At 38.1% G+C, this 19,030-nt stretch overlaps 5 protein-coding genes across 7 annotated transcripts in view; 3 read left to right on the top strand and 2 right to left on the bottom strand.

The window, feature by feature from the left end:
• The first annotated feature begins 152 nt into the window (after positions 1–152).
• Positions 153–1,749, top strand: LOC109857506 (mediator of RNA polymerase II transcription subunit 7). The gene is made up of 3 exons (XM_020433852.1): positions 153–795; positions 1,222–1,374; positions 1,447–1,749. The coding sequence occupies exons 1-3, from the start codon at positions 466–468 to the stop codon at positions 1,645–1,647; spliced, it is 684 nt and encodes a 227-aa protein (XP_020289441.1). The 5' UTR covers positions 153–465; the 3' UTR covers positions 1,648–1,749.
• A 624-nt stretch (positions 1,750–2,373) lies between these two features.
• LOC109857502 (apoptosis inhibitor 5) lies at positions 2,374–7,314 on the bottom strand. The gene is made up of 9 exons (XM_020433847.1): positions 7,049–7,314; positions 6,057–6,218; positions 5,770–5,935; positions 5,515–5,675; positions 5,215–5,412; positions 4,890–5,081; positions 4,378–4,761; positions 4,121–4,271; positions 2,374–4,031 (listed from the first exon to the last, which is right to left on the bottom strand). The coding sequence occupies exons 1-9, from the start codon at positions 7,121–7,123 to the stop codon at positions 3,934–3,936; spliced, it is 1,587 nt and encodes a 528-aa protein (XP_020289436.1). The 5' UTR covers positions 7,124–7,314; the 3' UTR covers positions 2,374–3,933.
• A 420-nt stretch (positions 7,315–7,734) lies between these two features.
• On the top strand, positions 7,735–11,392 carry LOC109857503 (drebrin-like protein). 2 transcript variants are annotated; one of them, XM_020433848.1, is made up of 5 exons: positions 7,735–8,224; positions 8,853–9,021; positions 9,183–9,415; positions 9,535–9,712; positions 9,786–11,390. In XM_020433848.1, exons 1-5 carry the CDS (start codon positions 8,142–8,144, stop codon positions 10,530–10,532), a joined length of 1,410 nt encoding a protein of 469 aa, XP_020289437.1. In that variant the 5' UTR covers positions 7,735–8,141; the 3' UTR covers positions 10,533–11,390. The 2 variants fall into 2 exon arrangements, with proteins under 2 accessions (XP_020289437.1, XP_020289438.1); XM_020433849.1 differs by lacking the exon at positions 7,735–8,224 and adding an exon at positions 8,501–8,725 and having other exon boundaries at positions 9,786–11,392.
• Positions 11,393–11,438: 46 nt separating this feature from the next.
• On the bottom strand, positions 11,439–13,833 carry LOC109857505 (cleavage and polyadenylation specificity factor subunit 4). The gene is made up of 4 exons (XM_020433851.1): positions 12,804–13,833; positions 12,170–12,373; positions 11,893–12,082; positions 11,439–11,810 (listed from the first exon to the last, which is right to left on the bottom strand). Exons 1-4 carry the CDS (start codon positions 12,904–12,906, stop codon positions 11,453–11,455), a joined length of 855 nt encoding a protein of 284 aa, XP_020289440.1. The 5' UTR covers positions 12,907–13,833; the 3' UTR covers positions 11,439–11,452.
• Positions 13,834–13,961: 128 nt separating this feature from the next.
• Positions 13,962–19,030, top strand: part of LOC109857495 — a 100,141-nt gene continuing 95,072 nt past the window's right edge. The window contains exons 1-4 of one of the 2 annotated variants that reach the window (XM_020433836.1): positions 13,962–14,095; positions 15,270–17,731; positions 17,805–17,938; positions 18,443–18,581. In XM_020433836.1, the coding sequence (XP_020289425.1) occupies positions 15,409–17,731; positions 17,805–17,938; positions 18,443–18,581 (2,596 nt within the window). In that variant the 5' untranslated portion in view covers positions 13,962–14,095; positions 15,270–15,408. Of the gene's footprint in view, positions 14,096–14,381; positions 14,832–15,269; positions 17,732–17,804; positions 17,939–18,442; positions 18,582–19,030 lie in introns of those variants that run through there. The other variant, XM_020433837.1, reaches the window with a different exon arrangement.

The following is a 19,030-nucleotide window of genomic DNA, read 5'->3' as shown; positions in this document are numbered from 1 at the left end:
CGGAGCGCAACGACGCGACGCTTCCGGTCGTCGCGTAAATAGCGATCGAGATCGGCGACGATTTAACGAGCCGAAGTGCGCGGCGGAACGTCGAATCGGGATCGGCACGAGATATTTTTCGACTCGCGTAACTCGAATGCAACAAAATGGCGGGCTGCGAGTGAGCGGCTGCCTTCACGTATGTTGTTTTGCTTTGGTTGGATGAGGTGTGGTGTACCTGTCATCCACAGACCTTTGAGAGCGTGATACGGAAGAATCGTTGATCCTTTTGGAAATCGATTCGGAGAATAGAGACGCGATATAGAATCGTTTGTTGATTAATATCAGAGAGATACGAGTAATTTTGATTGGGGGGAGGTCTGCATAAACAAAACTTAACCTAATTTCGTCGCACGTGTGTTGTTGCCTCGTTGTTGACGAGTCGAATTATCGTTCGCTTGCACCGTCTACGCCAACATCGGAAACATGACAGCTCCCGAGGCGATACAAGTCAGTTCTCTGCCGCTGCCGCCCGTTCAATACATCAATTTGTACACGGACGAGAATGTACGCCGTGGAAGAGCTCCACGACCACCTCCGCCGATTCACGATAGCTACTCGATGTTCGGCAACGTGTTCAACGCGGACGACACGATAATCAGACCGTTGGAGGCTCAGGGAATCAAGCGGCTCTACCCGCAACATTTTGATCGTCGACGCGAACTCAAGAAACTCAATCACTCCTTGCTTGTGAATTTCCTGGACTTGATAGATTTGCTTGTCCAATGTCCGGACAGTCCGCGACGTGCGGAAAAAGTACGTATCCGGATGTAAGATTCGAGTGAAAAATTTGTCTCTACAATATCGCTTTTTTTTTTTTATTTGCGAGATACTTTTTACTTTGATGTTGATTCAAACTTGGAGTAATATGATGAAAATGGCATAATTGCTCGTATATATTTGGTCTTGTTGAATTATTTCTTATGGATGTTAAGTATCTGAAAAATATTAATTATATTCTGATTTTCTCAGTCAAAATTATTACATGTGTTTAAATAAAATAAAATTTATATTTTGTATAAACATCTAACACATTGGTCAAATATATTTCTTCTTTAGTTTGCTACTTGTCTTATTTGTTCTAAATGATTAATTTACATACTCTCTCTCAGTTTAGGAATATAAACATTGTTTTACACATTAGTAGTAACAATATAAGTAACATAAGTAATGTTCTTGCAGGTTGAAGATTTAAGTTTACTGTTTATCCACATTCATCATTTGTTGAATGAATTTCGACCACACCAAGCCAGAGAAACGTTAAGAGTTATGATGGAATTGCAGCGTAGACAACGTCTCGAAACAGCACTGCGTTTTCAGAAACATCTTGAAAAAGTATGTTTATTATCTGTTCTGTGCGATTTGTATGATTGATATGATTGATATTACGCGCATTTATTCTTCTAGGTTCAAGAGATACTGCAACACGCCTTACAAATGCTGCCGGATACTTCGGAATTAGATTCCAAGCTCGCAATAAACACAGACGCTATGGAATCTGTGGATAACATGGGCTTTGAACAGCAAACTCCGGATCCGTGCAGTCCAAGCGATCGGATTATGTGCAAAGTGATAGACGACATGATTTCTTCGAACGGAATGTTTTGAGAAATGAGACTATTCTATATATGCTTTTGTTATCGGCTTAACAAAAAATTATTGCTATTTGTAATTTATCTAATTTATAATATATAAATAATGAGAAGACCAGATGGAGATACCTGTTGTATATTCTTTTTTCGGAATCAATTCGTTCAAAATACTTTCGCTTTTCGATTGCTGCTCTATTCAAGTAAAGCGCGTGATAAACACGTTTTCTCGATATTCGCTGTTTTAATGTTTAACCAACGTGCATATATTTCACAAATTGACCATAAAATTGAATTTGAGAAAACACATCATTTCACGCCCTTTTTAAACAATTTTTCGACAACTAATGTCATCAATGATAAATAAATACGTAATAATATTGCTGTAAACTCAATTTATTGTTCAACTCTGTTAATAAATACATGAAGATCATTTACATTACATATTAAACTCAGATACATGCTGATCTGAATTCAATAAAGTGAATATTATATTACATGTGCGTAAATGTGCAAAAGAATAATAAAACTACATAAATTTTATACACACACACACAGATATTAAAATTTGAAAAATTTTAGATACAGCATATGTAATATATTAGATAGGAATTATCGTACGTACGTAGACAGTTTATATCTGCTTTATATTCAAAATCGATTTGTTTCGAGTCAATTTTTGTTTTCAGCATAACATATTCTCTTTCTCACTTATATATTTATCAGGTATAAAAAAACACCAATATTAATATTAAGTAGGATCGTTTATTGAAATGTATATAATTAGAGACATTTCAGGAATAATATAACATAGCTGTCTTTCGACATGACGATCGGATGAAGGGAAAGGAATATGGGATACTTAAAACTCACCTCACAGTAGAAACAGTCATACGAAGATTACAAACATTAATAATAAACAATATTATCTGCTCCTGCAAAACAAATATTAATTAGTTTTTTCCGAGAATCCCAACGGAGTCCTGCTTCTAAGGTTGTCTTTGCTCTGTGAGATCCTGTAATGAAAAAATTATATACAAATCACAAAGAGAGAATATGATCGTTCTCGATCCAGTCCTCGACGTCTAAGCCTCTCATCATGTATCCTGAAAAAAAACAATGGTATAATAATTGCTGCTCCAAGCGCCGTCTCTTATTTGTGTGTGTCGAAGAAATATAGATTTACAAAATCAATCTTCGTTTAGATTAGACATATTCAGAATAATGTGATTATATATCTTTTTACATACTCTAGAGATTATTTCACATACAATGGGCGAAGATTTTCAAGATATATATAAGTTACACGAGAAGCAACATGCGTGTACATGTAATTGTATATATACAGTTTAAAGTTATAATACATGCAATTAAACTATACACATAGTATTATATATATATAATTTAAAGTTATTATACAATTAAACTATATATGTACAATTGTACTTAGACATATTGCTTCTCTATGAGAGATATTGCGAGATATATTATATCTAGTATTTCTTCGATCAAGTTGATCTCGTGTATATCTATAGTTGCTCCTGTTACGTACGTCTCGGCCCTGTTGACACAAACAAATGTTAACAAATATAAAGATTTGGTTTGGAAATAGGAAAATTAATAGGAAGGAATGGATATATACAGAAGTTTTTTTTTGACGAGAGGAGAGAAGTGTGTGACAAATTTTTCGAGTCAACTATTAGTAATCTTCGTCTTGTCCAAATCGCGATGCAAATTTGAGTCTAGCGGAACGGTTCTTATGCATCTTCGTCGGAGCTTGCTCTAAGTTTTTCTGTATAATACTGTCTTGACAAGTTTTCGTATCTCAGAAGATCTTCTTTCTTCTTCACTTTTATCGGCGTTTTCCATTGTAAATATCGGTTGTTAAGTCTTGCAACACCATGTTTGATCTTGATACAAATGATACATGCCGATGTATTATTTGCGTACATTTTTCGTTTTTGTCTTCACATATCTAACGTGTTTCTAAATTTTTCACACGATGTGTCATTTTTTCGATACAAGTATTTTGTTCTTTTTCCGTCGTAATTTATTACAAATAAATAAATATTTGGAAATTTCATTTTCAGCAGTTTCACGTCTGCGCATTTCAGTTTAGTGTTTAAATTACTACAAAGTCTCCGTTATATTTATAAATCATAGAAAATTAGATATTGTGATATATTGGTGTTGTTTAAAAGCGTTTTGTTAAATTGGCAAAGTAATCAAACGCTTTCTTTGCTATTTCTGTCTCTCGGTTGCGATTATGTTTCTCTCACTTTATAGCAAAAAATTAGTTTTGTAATTAATAAAAATTCTTTCTCCAAGGACCACGGCCTCTTCCTCCAGATCTGAATCCACCTCCTCTTCCTCCAATTCTATTACCTTTAAATCTACCACGTCCTACAAAAATAAAACAATAGTCATAATTTAATCAATATTAATAATATTTGTTAATTTTTTTCCGAGTTTCAATAGTTACTTTAGCTTACCGTAATTTGATATGTTTGAACTATATTTGCCACTAGGAGGTGTATATATTTCTCTCTTATTGCTTTTATCTTCCTTGTTACGTTTATTCGGGCTACTGCCGTTTCCAAATGTAATCGGTGTGTGTCGTTTTTGAGTAGTGGTTCTCTCGGTCTAAAAAAATAAAAAAATTAAAACATAAAACAATTCACAGATGCAAACATATACAACATTTACTTGCAAAATATTTTATATTTATATAAACTGTACGGAGAGTTACCTTTTTATCACTACAAGGTGTTTTCCATGAAAGATGAATAATACTTTTGAAACTAGGCGGCGAATGAAATAGATCCTTGATCAAAATGTTGATATTATTAGTTGTTTTTAACGCAACAACCTTCAACTTATTTTCTTCAGACTTTAATTCTTCCTCGGTTTTCCCACTAATAGCTTCACGTAGTTTCTTTATATAACCTTGAATACCTCTTGCAAAATACTGTAATCTCAGTCGAAATTCCTTGAGCTGCTCAGCATCTTTCACTAGAAATTCAGGAGTCTGCTTGCACAGCTTGTGAAAAGCGTACATCAAACACTCCACATGACTGAACTGTAACTTTGGTACATCCGTAACCTCGGTAGCCGGAGGAAGTGGCATGTACGTCTAAAACAGAGAAGATAAATGTAACAATAAGCAACGATTAATAAGTTGAGATTACAAGATATAAAAATCTACACTAGAGACAAGAAAAGTGTGTTAAGTCTGTTAAAAGAGAAGCATGATTTACTCACAATAAGTGTATTATAAATTTGTTGAACTTTTTCTTCGGGTTTTTCAATATTTCCGCAGAATACAGCTAATTCAGCAAGTAGTTTTAATAGTTCCAACTGAATATCCCTACCGTCCGGAGAAGTCATCAACGAAAGATGAGGCAAAACTTGCACACAAATGTACGAAACAAATTTGGATGAATCTATCTGTGACTGAAAAAAAAAAATAGGAAGATATTTTCAAACATAAAAATAAAATAAATACAATGTATGCAAAACTTGTGAACATTAGAAAACAAGTTATTCCAAAACATGGTAAAATGTAAGAAGCGTGCGTATTACTTACACTGAAAAATGGAAGAGCATGTTTAATACATTGAACTAATCTATTCCATTGTTCAACATTGGTATGTTTGAAGGGTATAGTCAGTTCTGCTTGTTCTATTGTAATGTCGACTAATTCTTGCTGACCGGCAACTGTAGATCCTAGTCTAGTCCAGGCAAGAATTTCCATGATACTGTGAAACTCGTCAGCAGTTACATCCTGCATAAAAAAAAAAAAAAAAAAATAGTGTGTCCATATTATTAAGTAAAGAAATAGAAGATTATTATATAAATTATGCGTAATATTATTTAAAAAAATTACCTGTAATACTTTTTTACATTCTGCAATTAAGAAATCTTCTGGTTCCTTTGTAATAATGTCATGTCCTATGGCTTTAAGCTTGGTAGCTAAAAACTTTATGCAACGTTCTCTCGTTCCATCATCACCATTAATAATTTGGCTGAAAAATCCGCTTAAAGTGCCTATAAATATAAAGTTATGTTAATGATGCTACATAAATGCTGCATTCAATTTATAAAAAGTCTATTGTATTACATTTTACTAATTTATTCTTACCTTTTGGATCACTTTTCATAAGCGACATTATACTGTTGTGTACAACTGCCAGTTCTGAAGTATCTTCAGCTTGTAATAGTTGCGCCAGAATATCTGCAATTCTTGCTGTATGTTCCTTATTATCTTTACAAAGCGTTGGCAAGTCTTTGATAGCCTGCTTCCGAATCTGCAAACAAAAAAACAATGGGCTTATTTGATACAATCTCATTGAAGCGCAATAAAACAAATTTTTATTCGAAAACTAAATATGATAAAAATACAAAAGTGAAATCTATGTGAAAACTTACAGCCATGTCTTCATCTTCACACAAGTCCAAATGAGCATCCATAGCTTTATCCGCTAGTTTTGGAAAATGTTTGAAAAATCTTGCTATAAATTGTGATGCTAGTCGTTTTTCTTTCGGAGATCCTTTTACTGCAGTTAGTATTTCCAAATATTCCTTTTCATGCTATAGAATAAACAATATTAGTATAAACAATTTAGTTTTCTTATAATAAATTAAATATATTAATAAATTTGTTAAAATTTATTAATTAACTCTAATCCTGTAAATCCCAGATATCAATGTCTGAGCGATTGCAAATCAGAAAATCTTATAAACTACTTAGCGGAAGAACTTTTAAAGAATAAAGAAATATATCAAAACTAATGTTATTTCCTTAATATAGAATGTTAAACAAAGATCCGTGAATTTTTACTTTTGCAACGTTTTAATCAATACAAAAAATTGTGTCAAACATAAGTGATAGGATTTACAAAATACATGTCTAAAAAATGTTTACAGGATTAGGGCTAATTATAATTGTAATTTATACTTAAATATTACAATAATTAAAAAGAATGAGATATAAAAATTAAATATTACAACAATATTATAAGAATTAAGAGAAAAGAAAGAATGAATTTAGAAGAATTGAGAAATAAGAATAAATTATTATACGGTAAAAAATTGTTCGGCAAATCAGAGACAATTTTTCGGCAGACTACAGTAGCTTTTTGTGCACAATAAATAATTCTACAACAAAGCTTCAATCTTTCAAAGTAAAAGAATCAATATTTTAAGCAAAATGATAACGATTGCGATTCAAACATTGTATAGGATTCAGACAATAGACGCCACGTGCATTATGGATTCTTTGGAGTGTGCCCGATATTCCAAATGCGGTCAAAAATATTTGATTAACAAATGTCTGTTACAATTATTTAAATGTAAGTACAAAGTGCGATCTTCGCTATATTTAACAAAACGTGGTTATGCACGATATAACCAATACGTACCTGCACCAACTTGTCCTTAGCATCGGCGAGGATGCCAAAATTTTTGTACAATTTCTCAATACTGTCGCTACTCATCGTAAGATTTACGCGCGATCTCTCAAAATTACAAATACGAAAAGAAATACGAAAAGTTCGCACTCTGCAAATTAAATATTTTTAGCCGGATAATGAAGCGAAGATCCTAGAACACTGGAACACGTTAGAACGCCCGAGACCGACAAATATGGCGGTGTAGATGGCGACGCAGAACCAGAGATGCAAGATTCTGTGATGCTTCGAGCATGCGGTAGCATTGGAGGGGATGCGCACACAGCGTAAGTATATGGTTACGTAGCTCAGTGCGCATCCCCTCCCAATGGGATTGCTACCAAACAAAATAGAACACATCACAAAAAAAACAATGACCTTCAGCGCCCGGAAGTGACGAATAAGATGGAGTACTGTGCGCCAAATATAAATAAAATTAATTTCAACCGTTGCGTGCCAACGTTAAATGTTTTTTTTTTTTATTAAACTTGCGTGCGTTATTATTGGTAACGAAATATATATTGTGAAGTAAAGGTCTGATCTTCATTAATTGCATTGATTGTTTTTACGAATATCCATAAATATCCGCTCAATTTTGAGAAACTGCGAAATATAAACACCTGATAGTAATTCACATAGTTGCTTTACAACTTATTATTATTGAAGTTTTAAAAAATTCTCATCTCAATTTTATATAAGCGAAATACATATGTTTCTTTACGAGAATAAAGTAAACAACATAATTCCATAAAATCGGCAACAACACGTCGTCGAGAAGCATTTTTGCGACCGAATAATAATATATCTACTTACGTTTGATAACGAAACAAATTAATAAACATTTAATTCAAATGTGCTTAAAAAATCTTAGAAGACAGAGCGGTGACAATGCTAGGGACACCACGCGATTAAGCGGTTGGTTGCAGGTAGGGCGTTGACACTCGCTCCTCGAGTGGCGATGCGCGTGTGACGCTGACTGGTTTTGCGGTCGCGCCGATTACACCGTCGTCGTAAAGTACACACGTAATACGGTCGAAATTGTTATGAATTGATCCGGCGTGAAAACATGTCAATTGATCTGACGAAAAACAGAGACGCCCTCGTGGCCGCCTGGCAGAGCGTGGTGGACGAGAAAGTGCCTACTAACTGGTAGGTGATGCGTTTAAGATTTAAGTTTGCTCGTGCGTTGCGATTTATCAACTCCGGCTTATATACACGAGGCAACTTTCACATGCACCTACACGTACAGGCTGATATTAAATTAGCCGGTTGTCTTTCGTCCTCGTCGGACCTGCAATCTCGAGTCGGAATAGTTGTGTTTATTTTTTGCGAAGTGTATTGTTTCACGTAAACATCGAGCTGATGATAAGCGTTATCGTTTCTTATCGATTCGAACTACTTAGACGACTGTCGCACTTCAGCGATAAAAGAACACGGATATGCGAATAATTTTTGTTCTTACTGAATAAAAAAATATATAAGAAATATTTGTTATTCATTACTTGTTATTATTTGAGTCTTTTAAGTTTTATAAATCGCTACTTGTGATTAAAGTAAACAAAATTTAATGTAATATAGTAGTACACAAATAATATTTAGCACGCTATTGTGTTTTTATTTTTATATGCGCTTAAGATTCTTGTTGACCTTGTGAGTGTTTACAAGTATAATTTTCACAAATATAATAAGTGTGTGTTCTGTAAAAGTTTGTTTATGTACTACGTAAGCAAAAGAAGAATTAGAAATGATAACAAATGTATGCTTTTCTGATTTACAGGGCCATATTCGGATATGAAGGACAGACAAATAATTTGAAAGTGGTAGGAACGGGAAATGGTGGGTTGGAAGAGATGATAGATCGATTGAACAGCACTCACATCATGTATGCATTTTGTAGAGTTATCGACACTAAAACAAGTCTACCTAAGTGTTTGCTTATTAATTGGGTGAGTTTAAAGTAATTTTAAAGATAACACAAATATCAGTTTTTTACATATTCCACGTACCTTGGAATAAAAAAGAAAAGACATGTACAACTTCGATATAAATAGCATGTAACTTTGTAGAAATGTTTTTGTGTGTAATTTTCAAAAATGTTTTTCTACAGCAAGGAGAAGGTGCTCCAATCGTTAGGAAAGGAACATGCGCCAATCACATCAGAGATGTGGAGCGATTATTAAAAGGAGCACATATAACAATCACCGCGCGTTCTGAGGATGATGTAGAAGTAGATGTAGTTATGGAAAAGCTTGCCCGAGCAACAGCTTCCGCGTATAAATTTAATGAACCTCGCGGTGAAAATGAAGGACACACAGGTCCTATTGGAACAACATATCGCAGGTATGTGTGTATTTATTTCGTGAGATTTTTACATTTTTTTGTTTTGTTTTTAATGCTTGCAATTGTAAACACTAGATTACAACGCTGTTCATGATGATTAACAAATACTTTTTTCGCAGAGTAATTCCTGAACAAGAGATAAACGCAACGGAAAGAGATCAGTTTTGGCAGAAGGAAGAAATGGAAGAGAAAAAGAGACTGGAGCAAGAACGACTTCGTCAAGAAAAAGAACGACAGAAGATAGAACAAGAAATTAGAGCTCGTGAAGAAAAGGAAACACAACTACGCGAACAAAAGGTATGTTGTAATCGTTTATCAGAATCATATCAGATTACACGTGCAACATTTGTGAAAATTCTTTTCTCATCAGGTAACCGCCAAGGAAAATTCAATCGCGCGGCAGAAGTTGGCCGAACAGCGTGCGGAAGACGTAAACAACTTGCGCAATCAGTTAGCCGATCAAAATTTTAGCAATGACGTCGAAGACGATCATAAATCGCGAAGCGAAGAATTACGAAGGCAGAGAAGTAAAGAGACGCAACAGTTGATAGCTCAGAGAACAATTAACGCACGAGCGATATTCGAGAAGAATTCGGCCGCCGGCCAAATGAAGACGGGTTCGATTCAACAACAACAACAACAACAACAATTCGTACCCAAGAACAATCACGTGGAGTCTGTGAGAAAAGCGTTGGAGGAAACTCAGATAAAGGATCAGCCGGAAGTAAAAGAAAGAGAAAACCTTGCAAGTGTAGAAACACTTACGACCTCGTCTACAGTGCCTCAGTCTCAAACAATCGAGCAGGAATCGAAAACAATTGTGAATCCGCAACCGGAAGCCGAACAGGTGGAAGCTAAGGAGCAGATTACCGAAAGCGAATTGTATAATCAATTGGACGGTCCTTATCTATACTTCGACCCTAACAACGAGGGAATGAAAGCTAGAGCTTTGTACGATTATCAAGCCGCCGACGATACGGAGATTACTTTCGATCCTGGAGATATAATTACGCATATAGACGCTATAGACGAAGGCTGGTGGCAAGGGCTCGGACCCGATGGGACTTACGGACTATTTCCTGCCAATTACGTTGAAGTTATCGACAATACAACATGATAAGACGTATTCTCGAAGAAATTTATTGAGAATACATTGTTTTTTTTGTTGCAATTATCGATATAAAATTGTTTGGGTGTGCAAAAGTTGATGCTCGTTGCAATTTTATCTATTAAACGCTACGTTCTTGATCGTAAAATGCGCGCGATATAATAATTTTAAACAACTAAAAATTGTTTTGTTTTGCAATGAAAAAAAAAACGTGCTTGTCATGGTTTGATGGTTGAAAAAGCACATGTTTTTTTATGACGTTTTGACATCTCTCCTACGCTATTGTTCAATCTTTAAGTACATATGCAAGAAAGTGAGTATAAAAGTTAATATTCCACTTAGCAAACTCTCAAAGAAGCCAATGAAGTGTTAGTTGTAACCAGTGAAGTGTGTCTTCCCGCCAGATCGTATACAAGTTTTATCCACACAGTATGTAACTAACCGCTATAGTATACATATATACATATATATAATATATATATATATCTTTTTATAACATCTTGTATCGAAGAAAATATCAAGATGTAGCAATAACTGAAATGTGCAACTTACAATACAGGAACAGAACTGAAAGCTATACTTACTTAAACTTATATAATTTGTGAAACGAGGAACACTTCTATTTGTTATAGTTTAATGACAGATTTAGCATTAAAGCACATACACCCGCTTATATACACTGCTTTTCCACCTTTTATATTACTTGTTACTTATATTGGTGCTATATTATATCACAAAAAAAGAAAAGAAAAAGCACGGGAGTGCCGATAAATTGCCGAGAATGCGATCCCTAAGGACGTAGATCGACACGTTATGTATGAAAAACTATTTTATTGTATGAGAGTAGAAAATTTTTATAGATAATTAATAATGAGATAAAGTAGCATTATACTATCTATGTTACATTAATAAAAATACAGAAAAAAAATTTATCTCCTATAATTCGGATTCTGTCCACCACTGCCACTAGTATGCGCGTGACTTAAAAAGGCCAAGTGACCCTTCGGACATTTATTGGCATAATGTCCTTTCTGTCCGCACTTGTAGCAAGTCACTTCCTCGAGCGGCTTTTGTGGACCTCGAGGTTGCGGCGGACCGTTGTGATGTGTCGTATGAGCGGTACCGTCTATTTCTTGTCTGACTTGTGCTTGTTCTCGTACATCGGGTGGCATCTTGTTACAATAAATCGCTTTGTGACCACCTTCTCCGCAGAAGTGACAAGTTATCATTATCTTTTTGCCTTCCTTCGGCTGCATGTCTTGCACCGCTGGCAATTCAAATCTCGGACTGAAAAGGAAGATCGCAAGTTGCACACACAGACAATGCAAATAGATTAGTATGATATAGCATCTGTTCTATGTGTACTTACTGCATGAATTTGCAATTCGGTCCTTCTGGACAAAAACCAGCTAGATAAGCCATACACAAAACTCGTCTCACATGCCGATGCCTGCACAGTGGCCCGTGCCTACAGAATCCACGATCATACCACGGACAATCTCTGACTTTAGTCTCTGGATCGATGTGCAAGAACGGACACTCCTTGTTATGGCATGCATCTGTGATAAATCACATTGTTTGTGAATATTTCTATCTCCTAAAGTATCAGCGAAAAAATAAATAAGAATAATTAATGGGTCACTTACTAAATCTAGAATAAAAGTAACATTCTGGCATTTTTGTCATATCATATTCGTGTAAGAATTCACATTGATCACCCTTTTTACAAAGACCTCTCAGCCAATGTTTACATACTATTGTACGATCACCCCGTACATGTCTAAATGGACATGACGCTCCTTTGTTACAAGAACCTTTGGGATAAAATTGACATACTGCTGCGATCGATTCTGTAAAACAAGGAAAGTAATTTGTGACTTGAATTTGTTTCACTTAAAATAAACCTGTTTTTTTTTTTTTTTTTTTTTATAATAAATATCACACTTCTACGCACACAAAGTGTAAAATTAAACTCATGTAAATAAGTATAATTCAGGAAAAAATGTAGTTTTTCTATAACATACAGGATGCGTTCACTTTGAACGCTTACGCGCTCTAACGCGAACTCACCTACAGATTCGCAATAGAAAAATTCAGAAAAATTTCCACTTTTTTTTTTTTTTACCTCATTGTGTTGTCATTTGTCTCCTTTATAAGTACAAATATTACATACAGATAGAAAATAAATAATATATACAAAATACAAGTGTGTGTATGTGTGTATGTGATGGAACAACATCACGGAGAACACAGTTAACCTCAAAACGTAAGAGAACATACTGTCCATGCCGGTAAATGGTAACGGAAGAGCTCCAAATTGTTCACCAAGAGCGATCTCGATGTCAAATTGCATATTGTCCACATTTGCCACCACGCACTCCATTGTTTTGTTGAAAAAATTTTTAACATACGATCAAACACAAAACTAAAACCACTGTGAGATCATAACGAAGCAGTGTTCTCGATTTTGCAAATTTTGGCTCTCTTACGGCGACGGCATGCTGAAACGGCGGAGAGAGGATGCGCACAACAGCAGCGCGAGTTCTAACCGCATGAACTTGCTGCTGTTGCGCGCATCCCTTCCACCGCTTCAACGTGCTTTATAAAAAGAGCCAAACAAAACTGGAGAACATTGTGACGAAGGACGTGTATACGTATACGTATATATACATGTGGTAGAATGTAGATAGAAATGTATCGATCACTCGCGTCGAGAATCGTATATCGCTCTTCGAGATCCGCCATCTTGGAACGCGCTATAGTGACTAGTGGAGTCGCGTTCGAATCGGTCCCGTGCTTTATTGCGGTATAAAATTAAATGTGAGGTGGTGCGCGATAATTGTTTCTTGTGTGCGAAACAACAAGACATGAGATTTTTGTCGCCGAAAAGTGAAATCACGAAAATCGTGCGCGAGTGTCTCGGAGAACAGCGAATGTTCGTTAACGTCCATGCGCTTCCGCAGATCTGAGGAACAATTGGAATCATCTTCGCGATATCATCTTTCTTGCACGCGCATTTCGTCAAACGTGCGACAATTGTGCGTTTGTTTGGTAAATTGATTGCTCCCCTAGCTCGCGCAGGTCCTGTTAAGGACCTCGTGTATCATTTTACGGACGCGCATAAATTGTTGGTAGACACGTGCAAGCAAAACGGTAACACGAGAACTGGTAAGTGCTGCTCTCTTCCGGCGTTGGGGCGATGCGTCTCCGACATACGTGACAGCGGGCTTCAGCGGGAGGAGTGGGGGTGAGGCGCGAGGAAGAAAATGGCCGTCGAGGCTACGGTAAAAGGGCAGGGACGTCGTGCGTGGTGCGCGCAGCGCGACACGAGATTGCCAGTTTCGCGATAGACCGCGCGGAAAAGGGCCGTCGAACTTCCGCCGGGTAAGGCCTCTCGTCGTTGCTCGCGGTCGCGCGTTCCACCGGGAAGCCGCACGGACAGGATTTGGAGGCCGTCGTCGTCGTCGTCGTCGCCACTGCCAGCGAAATCCGCACACAGTGCTGCTACGAGGTCGCCGTTTTAAAAAAGCGTTCGCGGGCCGAGCGCAGCCGACGAAAGGGCTCGCCGAGAGGTAAACACGACATCTCGTTACTGGCGCCTCTGCCGCCTGCTGCTGCCGTTCCGACTTCTCGTCGATACCGCATTTCGTTCCCGCGTTTCTCGCTCCTCCGTTGCAGGAAGAACGTGTTGTGCGAATATAATTGCGACGACGCGTCCGTATATCTCGCGTTGTGTCGCGATCGCGTCCGCCGCTGCGCGATCCGCCGTCCGTGAGATTTCTCCGCGTGCGACGATTGATCGATCAGCAGGTTGCGGCCCTCTCGCTCTCTCGCACACGCTTGTCAGGGCCACTTGTGGCCGTCCGTTCGTGCCGCGGTCGTTTTTTAAAAGGGCGTGCTGCCCGTCCTGTGGTGCACGTCGCAACCGAGTTTTCTCGTGGGTGCGTGGTTTGTTCTTTCTCTCCCTCTCCCTCTCTCTCTCTCTCTCTGTCTCTCTTTCTCGGTGCCGTCTGTCGTCGTCTTCTCGGTACGCCTCCGTGCGTAGTTGCACGAGCATCTTTGTTACGCCGTCTCGTGTGTTGTGCCGAACGTCGTTGCGCAAATCTCGGAGCGCAACGCGAGAAAAATCGTCGATTCCCGGACGCGGTTTGCAACGTTTTTGCGGTTGATTATTTATCGCACGACTCCCATATCCGTTGTGGAGTCGAATCGCAACGGACGCAACGAGATTTAAAGGGATCGATTTGTCAACAAGTCGATGAGAGTGCGCGCGTTTTACTCGACACCGTACGAGGCGGATTCTCGCTAGTGGAGTATTGTTACAATTTCCGTCGTCGCGTTCTCGCGGATGCCCCGGATTCTCGTGTATTCGCGTGTCGTTTTATCGCGCTATTGTAATACGTACACGTTTTTATTACACGTTGATAAAAAACAAAAAAAGAAAAAACGTAGCGCAATCCTCGTAACACCGAATATCTGCGAACGTTCCTTTTCGTGCTCGTTTTTGTGAAAAACAAAAAAAAAAAAAACAAAAAAAAAAAGAAAAAATCAAATAAATAATTTTATCGCGCTTTTCAAGTCACAATATTGTGTAAAATACACAAATAAATAAACACGAAAAGTATGGTACGCTTCTAATGAATTAATAAATGTGTTTACTTGTTCGAATTGCGCAAATAAATAAACATTTGCCGTTGCATTTATTGAGATTTGATGCAGGTGTTGGAATTTTAAAATTGTTCGCAGATAAAACTCAACAATTTGCGAGCCGTGTCGCGATTATTAAAATCTACAATGGCAGTTAGGTAGTTGTGAGAATTAACATTGGACATTTGCGAACTTCAAGCGTATTTTTATCAATTTGAAAATGTAAAGAATAAAACTTATGATGAAGCCACAGAAAAAGGCTGTTGTTGCCAAAAAGGCAACTAAAACGCCAACAATCGCAAAAAAACGTCGCACAATTACAGAAAAGACCATGCCCGATGTGAGAAAGGACAAGAAATCAAAGAAAAATGACAAACTGGAAGATGCAAAGAAGAAAATGGACAGCGAAAAGAAAAAATTGGAGAAAGTAGAGGAGAAAAAAAAGGTCGACGACAAGAAGAAAATGGAAGACAAGAAGAAGGAGCGATCTGACAAACCGGACGAGAAGAAGAAACAGGTAAACAAGGACTGCGACAAAGTCGAAGAGAAGAAAACAGAAAAAGGTGACGATAAAACAAATACGGAAGATGTGAATCAAGAACTTGTAGATAAGAAAAAGGTACAAAAATGTGAAGATAAGGCAAAATTGGAAAAACAGTCTGTGGACAACAAGAAGAAAATTGAGAAAACGGATGAGAAAAAGAAGAATGTAAAATTGGACGATAATGCGAGCGTGGAAGATGCCATAACTTTAAACACTACAGAGGATAAAGATGCGCTTGAAGAAAAGATCGATGCATTCTCTACGGCCAATAAAAAGAAAGGCAAGGATGAGAAGAAAAAAGACTTGAAGCTGATTAAATCCGATGTCAAGTCGGTGTCTAAGAATTCCACCGTGAAAGACAAAAAATCCGATCGCAAGAAAATTCCGGAAAAAGATGCGGCAAGCAACAAAGTTTCACCCGCTAAAACAAAAAAGGATTCCAAAGCAAAACAAGGTCAGAATAAGGGCATTACGAGAAAAACAGTCTTGACAAAGAAGCCTCATTTATCGGTAGTTAAAAGATTAGTGGACAAGAAAATTAAATTAGTCAAGCCGGAGAAAGACGAAGAAATGAGCGAGGACGAAGATGTGGCGAAGAAAGCGAAGAAAAAGAGCAGCAGCGTCGCCAAGAGTAAAGCTTCGCAAGAGAAGAAACCGAAATTGGCTAAACACATGAAAGCCAAGTTGCCCCCGAAACACTCGAAGATCAGTGCTGTTCTGAAAAGAGAGGATAAGCTCAAGACCATAACGGAGAAAATCATGGCCAAAAAGAAGATCGAATTGAAGGAAACGGAAGAAGTTTCAACCGAATCTAAAAAGATCGTGAACAAGGATGAAGCTTGTCAAGAGCCGGAAGTGAGCAATATTAAGAGCGAAATTGAAGAGGATTTCGAGAAAGCTAAAGAGGACGGTTCGAAACTGCAGGATAATAAAAAAGCTATGAAAAGCGGTGGGAAAATCAGCAGCAAGATCACGAAGAAGACCGGAAAGACGGTCAAGGTACAAAACGAGAGCAATAATCAAACACCAGCGTTATCTGAGGATGTAACTTTCGAGGAATCCAACAACAAACAGCCGAAAGTTTCCGAAGATAGCGCGAAGTCCGCCGTAAATTCCAAACAGGAGCAGATCGGTACCGAGAACACGGTCGAATTGGATCTGAAGGTTGAGGCAATGAATGGAGAGAGTGCCAGTGGCGTTACATCTCAATCTGACTCCGAAGGCGATTCCGACGAGGAATACAAGAGCAGCAAACAAAAGGATGCCAAGAACAAAGAGCGAGCTAACTCACCGACGGACGAGCGTGCGCGACGAATGCGACTTTTTGGTTTCTGGAATGCGCCAAAACGACACAGGGTCGCGTCATTGAATGCCTTGGCTAAAGTTCACTGCCTGTATGAAAATGAGACCGGTGGTGTCTATCTCGGTGGTTTTTGCAAACCGAAACCCGAGAAAGAGAGAGAAAAGCCGAAGAAATTGAAGGAGGAGAAGGAGGAGCAGCAGCAGCAGCAGCCGCCGCCGCCGCCGCCGCGTAAAGAGAAGGAAAAGAAGACCGAGAGCAAGACGGAGGAGAACGTTCTCAAGAGAAAACTGAGAAACGTGCCAGGATTACGCGGCAAACATTGGGATATGTTGGAGAGCTCGTCGTCTTCGTCCTCATCCGACGAGGACTGCGAGAAGGAAAAGAACGTTGAACCGAGCAAGAAGAAAATGATCAAACGAAGAAAGAAGAACGAGGAAGTAATGGACCTGAAGGACATGGTAGTTTGCAAGAGGATGGCCAGTCTTAATGCCACTGCCATTTTGGCTGCTTCCTATTCCGACGAGAAAAATCGTTGTGGTAGCAGCAGCAGTGATTCCTCCAGTGATTCGGAAGTGGAGATAATTAAGAGACGTAGACAAAATGACTCTGACGTCGATAAGAAGAAGTCCAGACAGGGTTCCGATCCGGAGGAGGTTATTAAGCCATCCAAGAAAGTTGTCATCGTTAATCAGGACACCGACGTCACTATCACTGGTAATTAATCACGTGTGGCTTAAGTGCGAAAACTCTAATGATCTTCTTATCATGATAACAAATTCTTTTCAAGGTGTTTACGTCAATCAAACCCGATCCACCCACCACGAAGGTTTTTGCAGTATTGCCGGTATGCAGTACAGAATCAGCTCCACCAGTCATACTCAAACCGCAGCCACCGCAGTGGCTACCGAACTTCATGATCAGGTTCGTGTTTAATTTAAGACTGTTTATGTTTGTTTCTCATTTAACTGTATAAATATTCACCTTCACGTGCGTATGTGTGTTTTTGTGAAAAGCGCGCGTGGCGCACACATTCGAAGTTGCAGATTTTAACTTATTGAGCGGTCATGACAAGCTTTTGTAAAGACAAATATACAAAACGGTAGATATATTGCCAGGGGACAGTACAATAGAATATTGGTTTTAAAAACAGTACGTTCTTTCTCTGTATTTCGTCAAAAAACGACATTTATCGACGCTCACTTCCAAAGGGAGTGAAAGAAAAACCAGTTTTTACGAAAGCTTATCGTTTTTTGTTTAATTGTGTTGCTTTTTAAAAATCAAGTTCGTTTTTGTTCGACGTCTTGTTGGAGAAGAGAATTTTTTTTTTTTCGTTTTAATACAATTTTTTACATGTTTGTTTTCTCAAAATCAAAAATGTAGAGTTGTGCATTTTATCCACGGTCGCACGTATCTGTTTGTTATTAGCAAAAGACAGAACAGCCTTGCAAATCCTACACGCCATTAGGCGCGTTATCCTCTATGCAGCCACCGGGTAGCCACCAGGGTAATCATCCTAATATGTCGCCTCGCAGGCACTCGGCATTCTCAGCCCCTCATCAGCACGGTGAGTCAAACGCTACCGCACGTTTCTATTCTTCGTGTTTATCGATGTACATCGGACAGCGTGATTATTGAAATCTATTATATACATCGTCGCGCTTTGAAGCAGCGCACGCGAAAAGCTGTTAACATCAACGCGCGCGCTCTTACATTCCATTTCCGTTTATTATTCGACGTGATTTACAGTCGGCTCTCATAGACCGCATTTTACGTTTGAATTTATACACACCGCTCGTTATATTAATTTACCCACCTTCGCGCAATAGTGTATATACGTATATGTACATATATATATATATACATATATACGTATATATCCGCAAAATAATCTAAACCAGGAATTACGCGTCTGTCGGATTAACGAAACGCCGCTATATGAGCGCGAACAGAAATTTGCGAATTACAATAAATTAGCCGGCGCGACGCGGAAAATGTTCTCTTTTTGTTCTTTTT

The sequence above is a fragment of the Pseudomyrmex gracilis genome, unplaced genomic scaffold (assembly GCF_002006095.1).
Source record: "Pseudomyrmex gracilis isolate BER0280 unplaced genomic scaffold, ASM200609v1 scaffold_161, whole genome shotgun sequence".
In the NCBI taxonomy this organism is placed as follows: Eukaryota; Metazoa; Arthropoda; class Insecta; order Hymenoptera; family Formicidae; genus Pseudomyrmex; species Pseudomyrmex gracilis.
The sequence above is the reverse complement of the archived record's forward strand: the minus strand, read 5'-3'. Positions and strand labels throughout refer to the sequence as shown.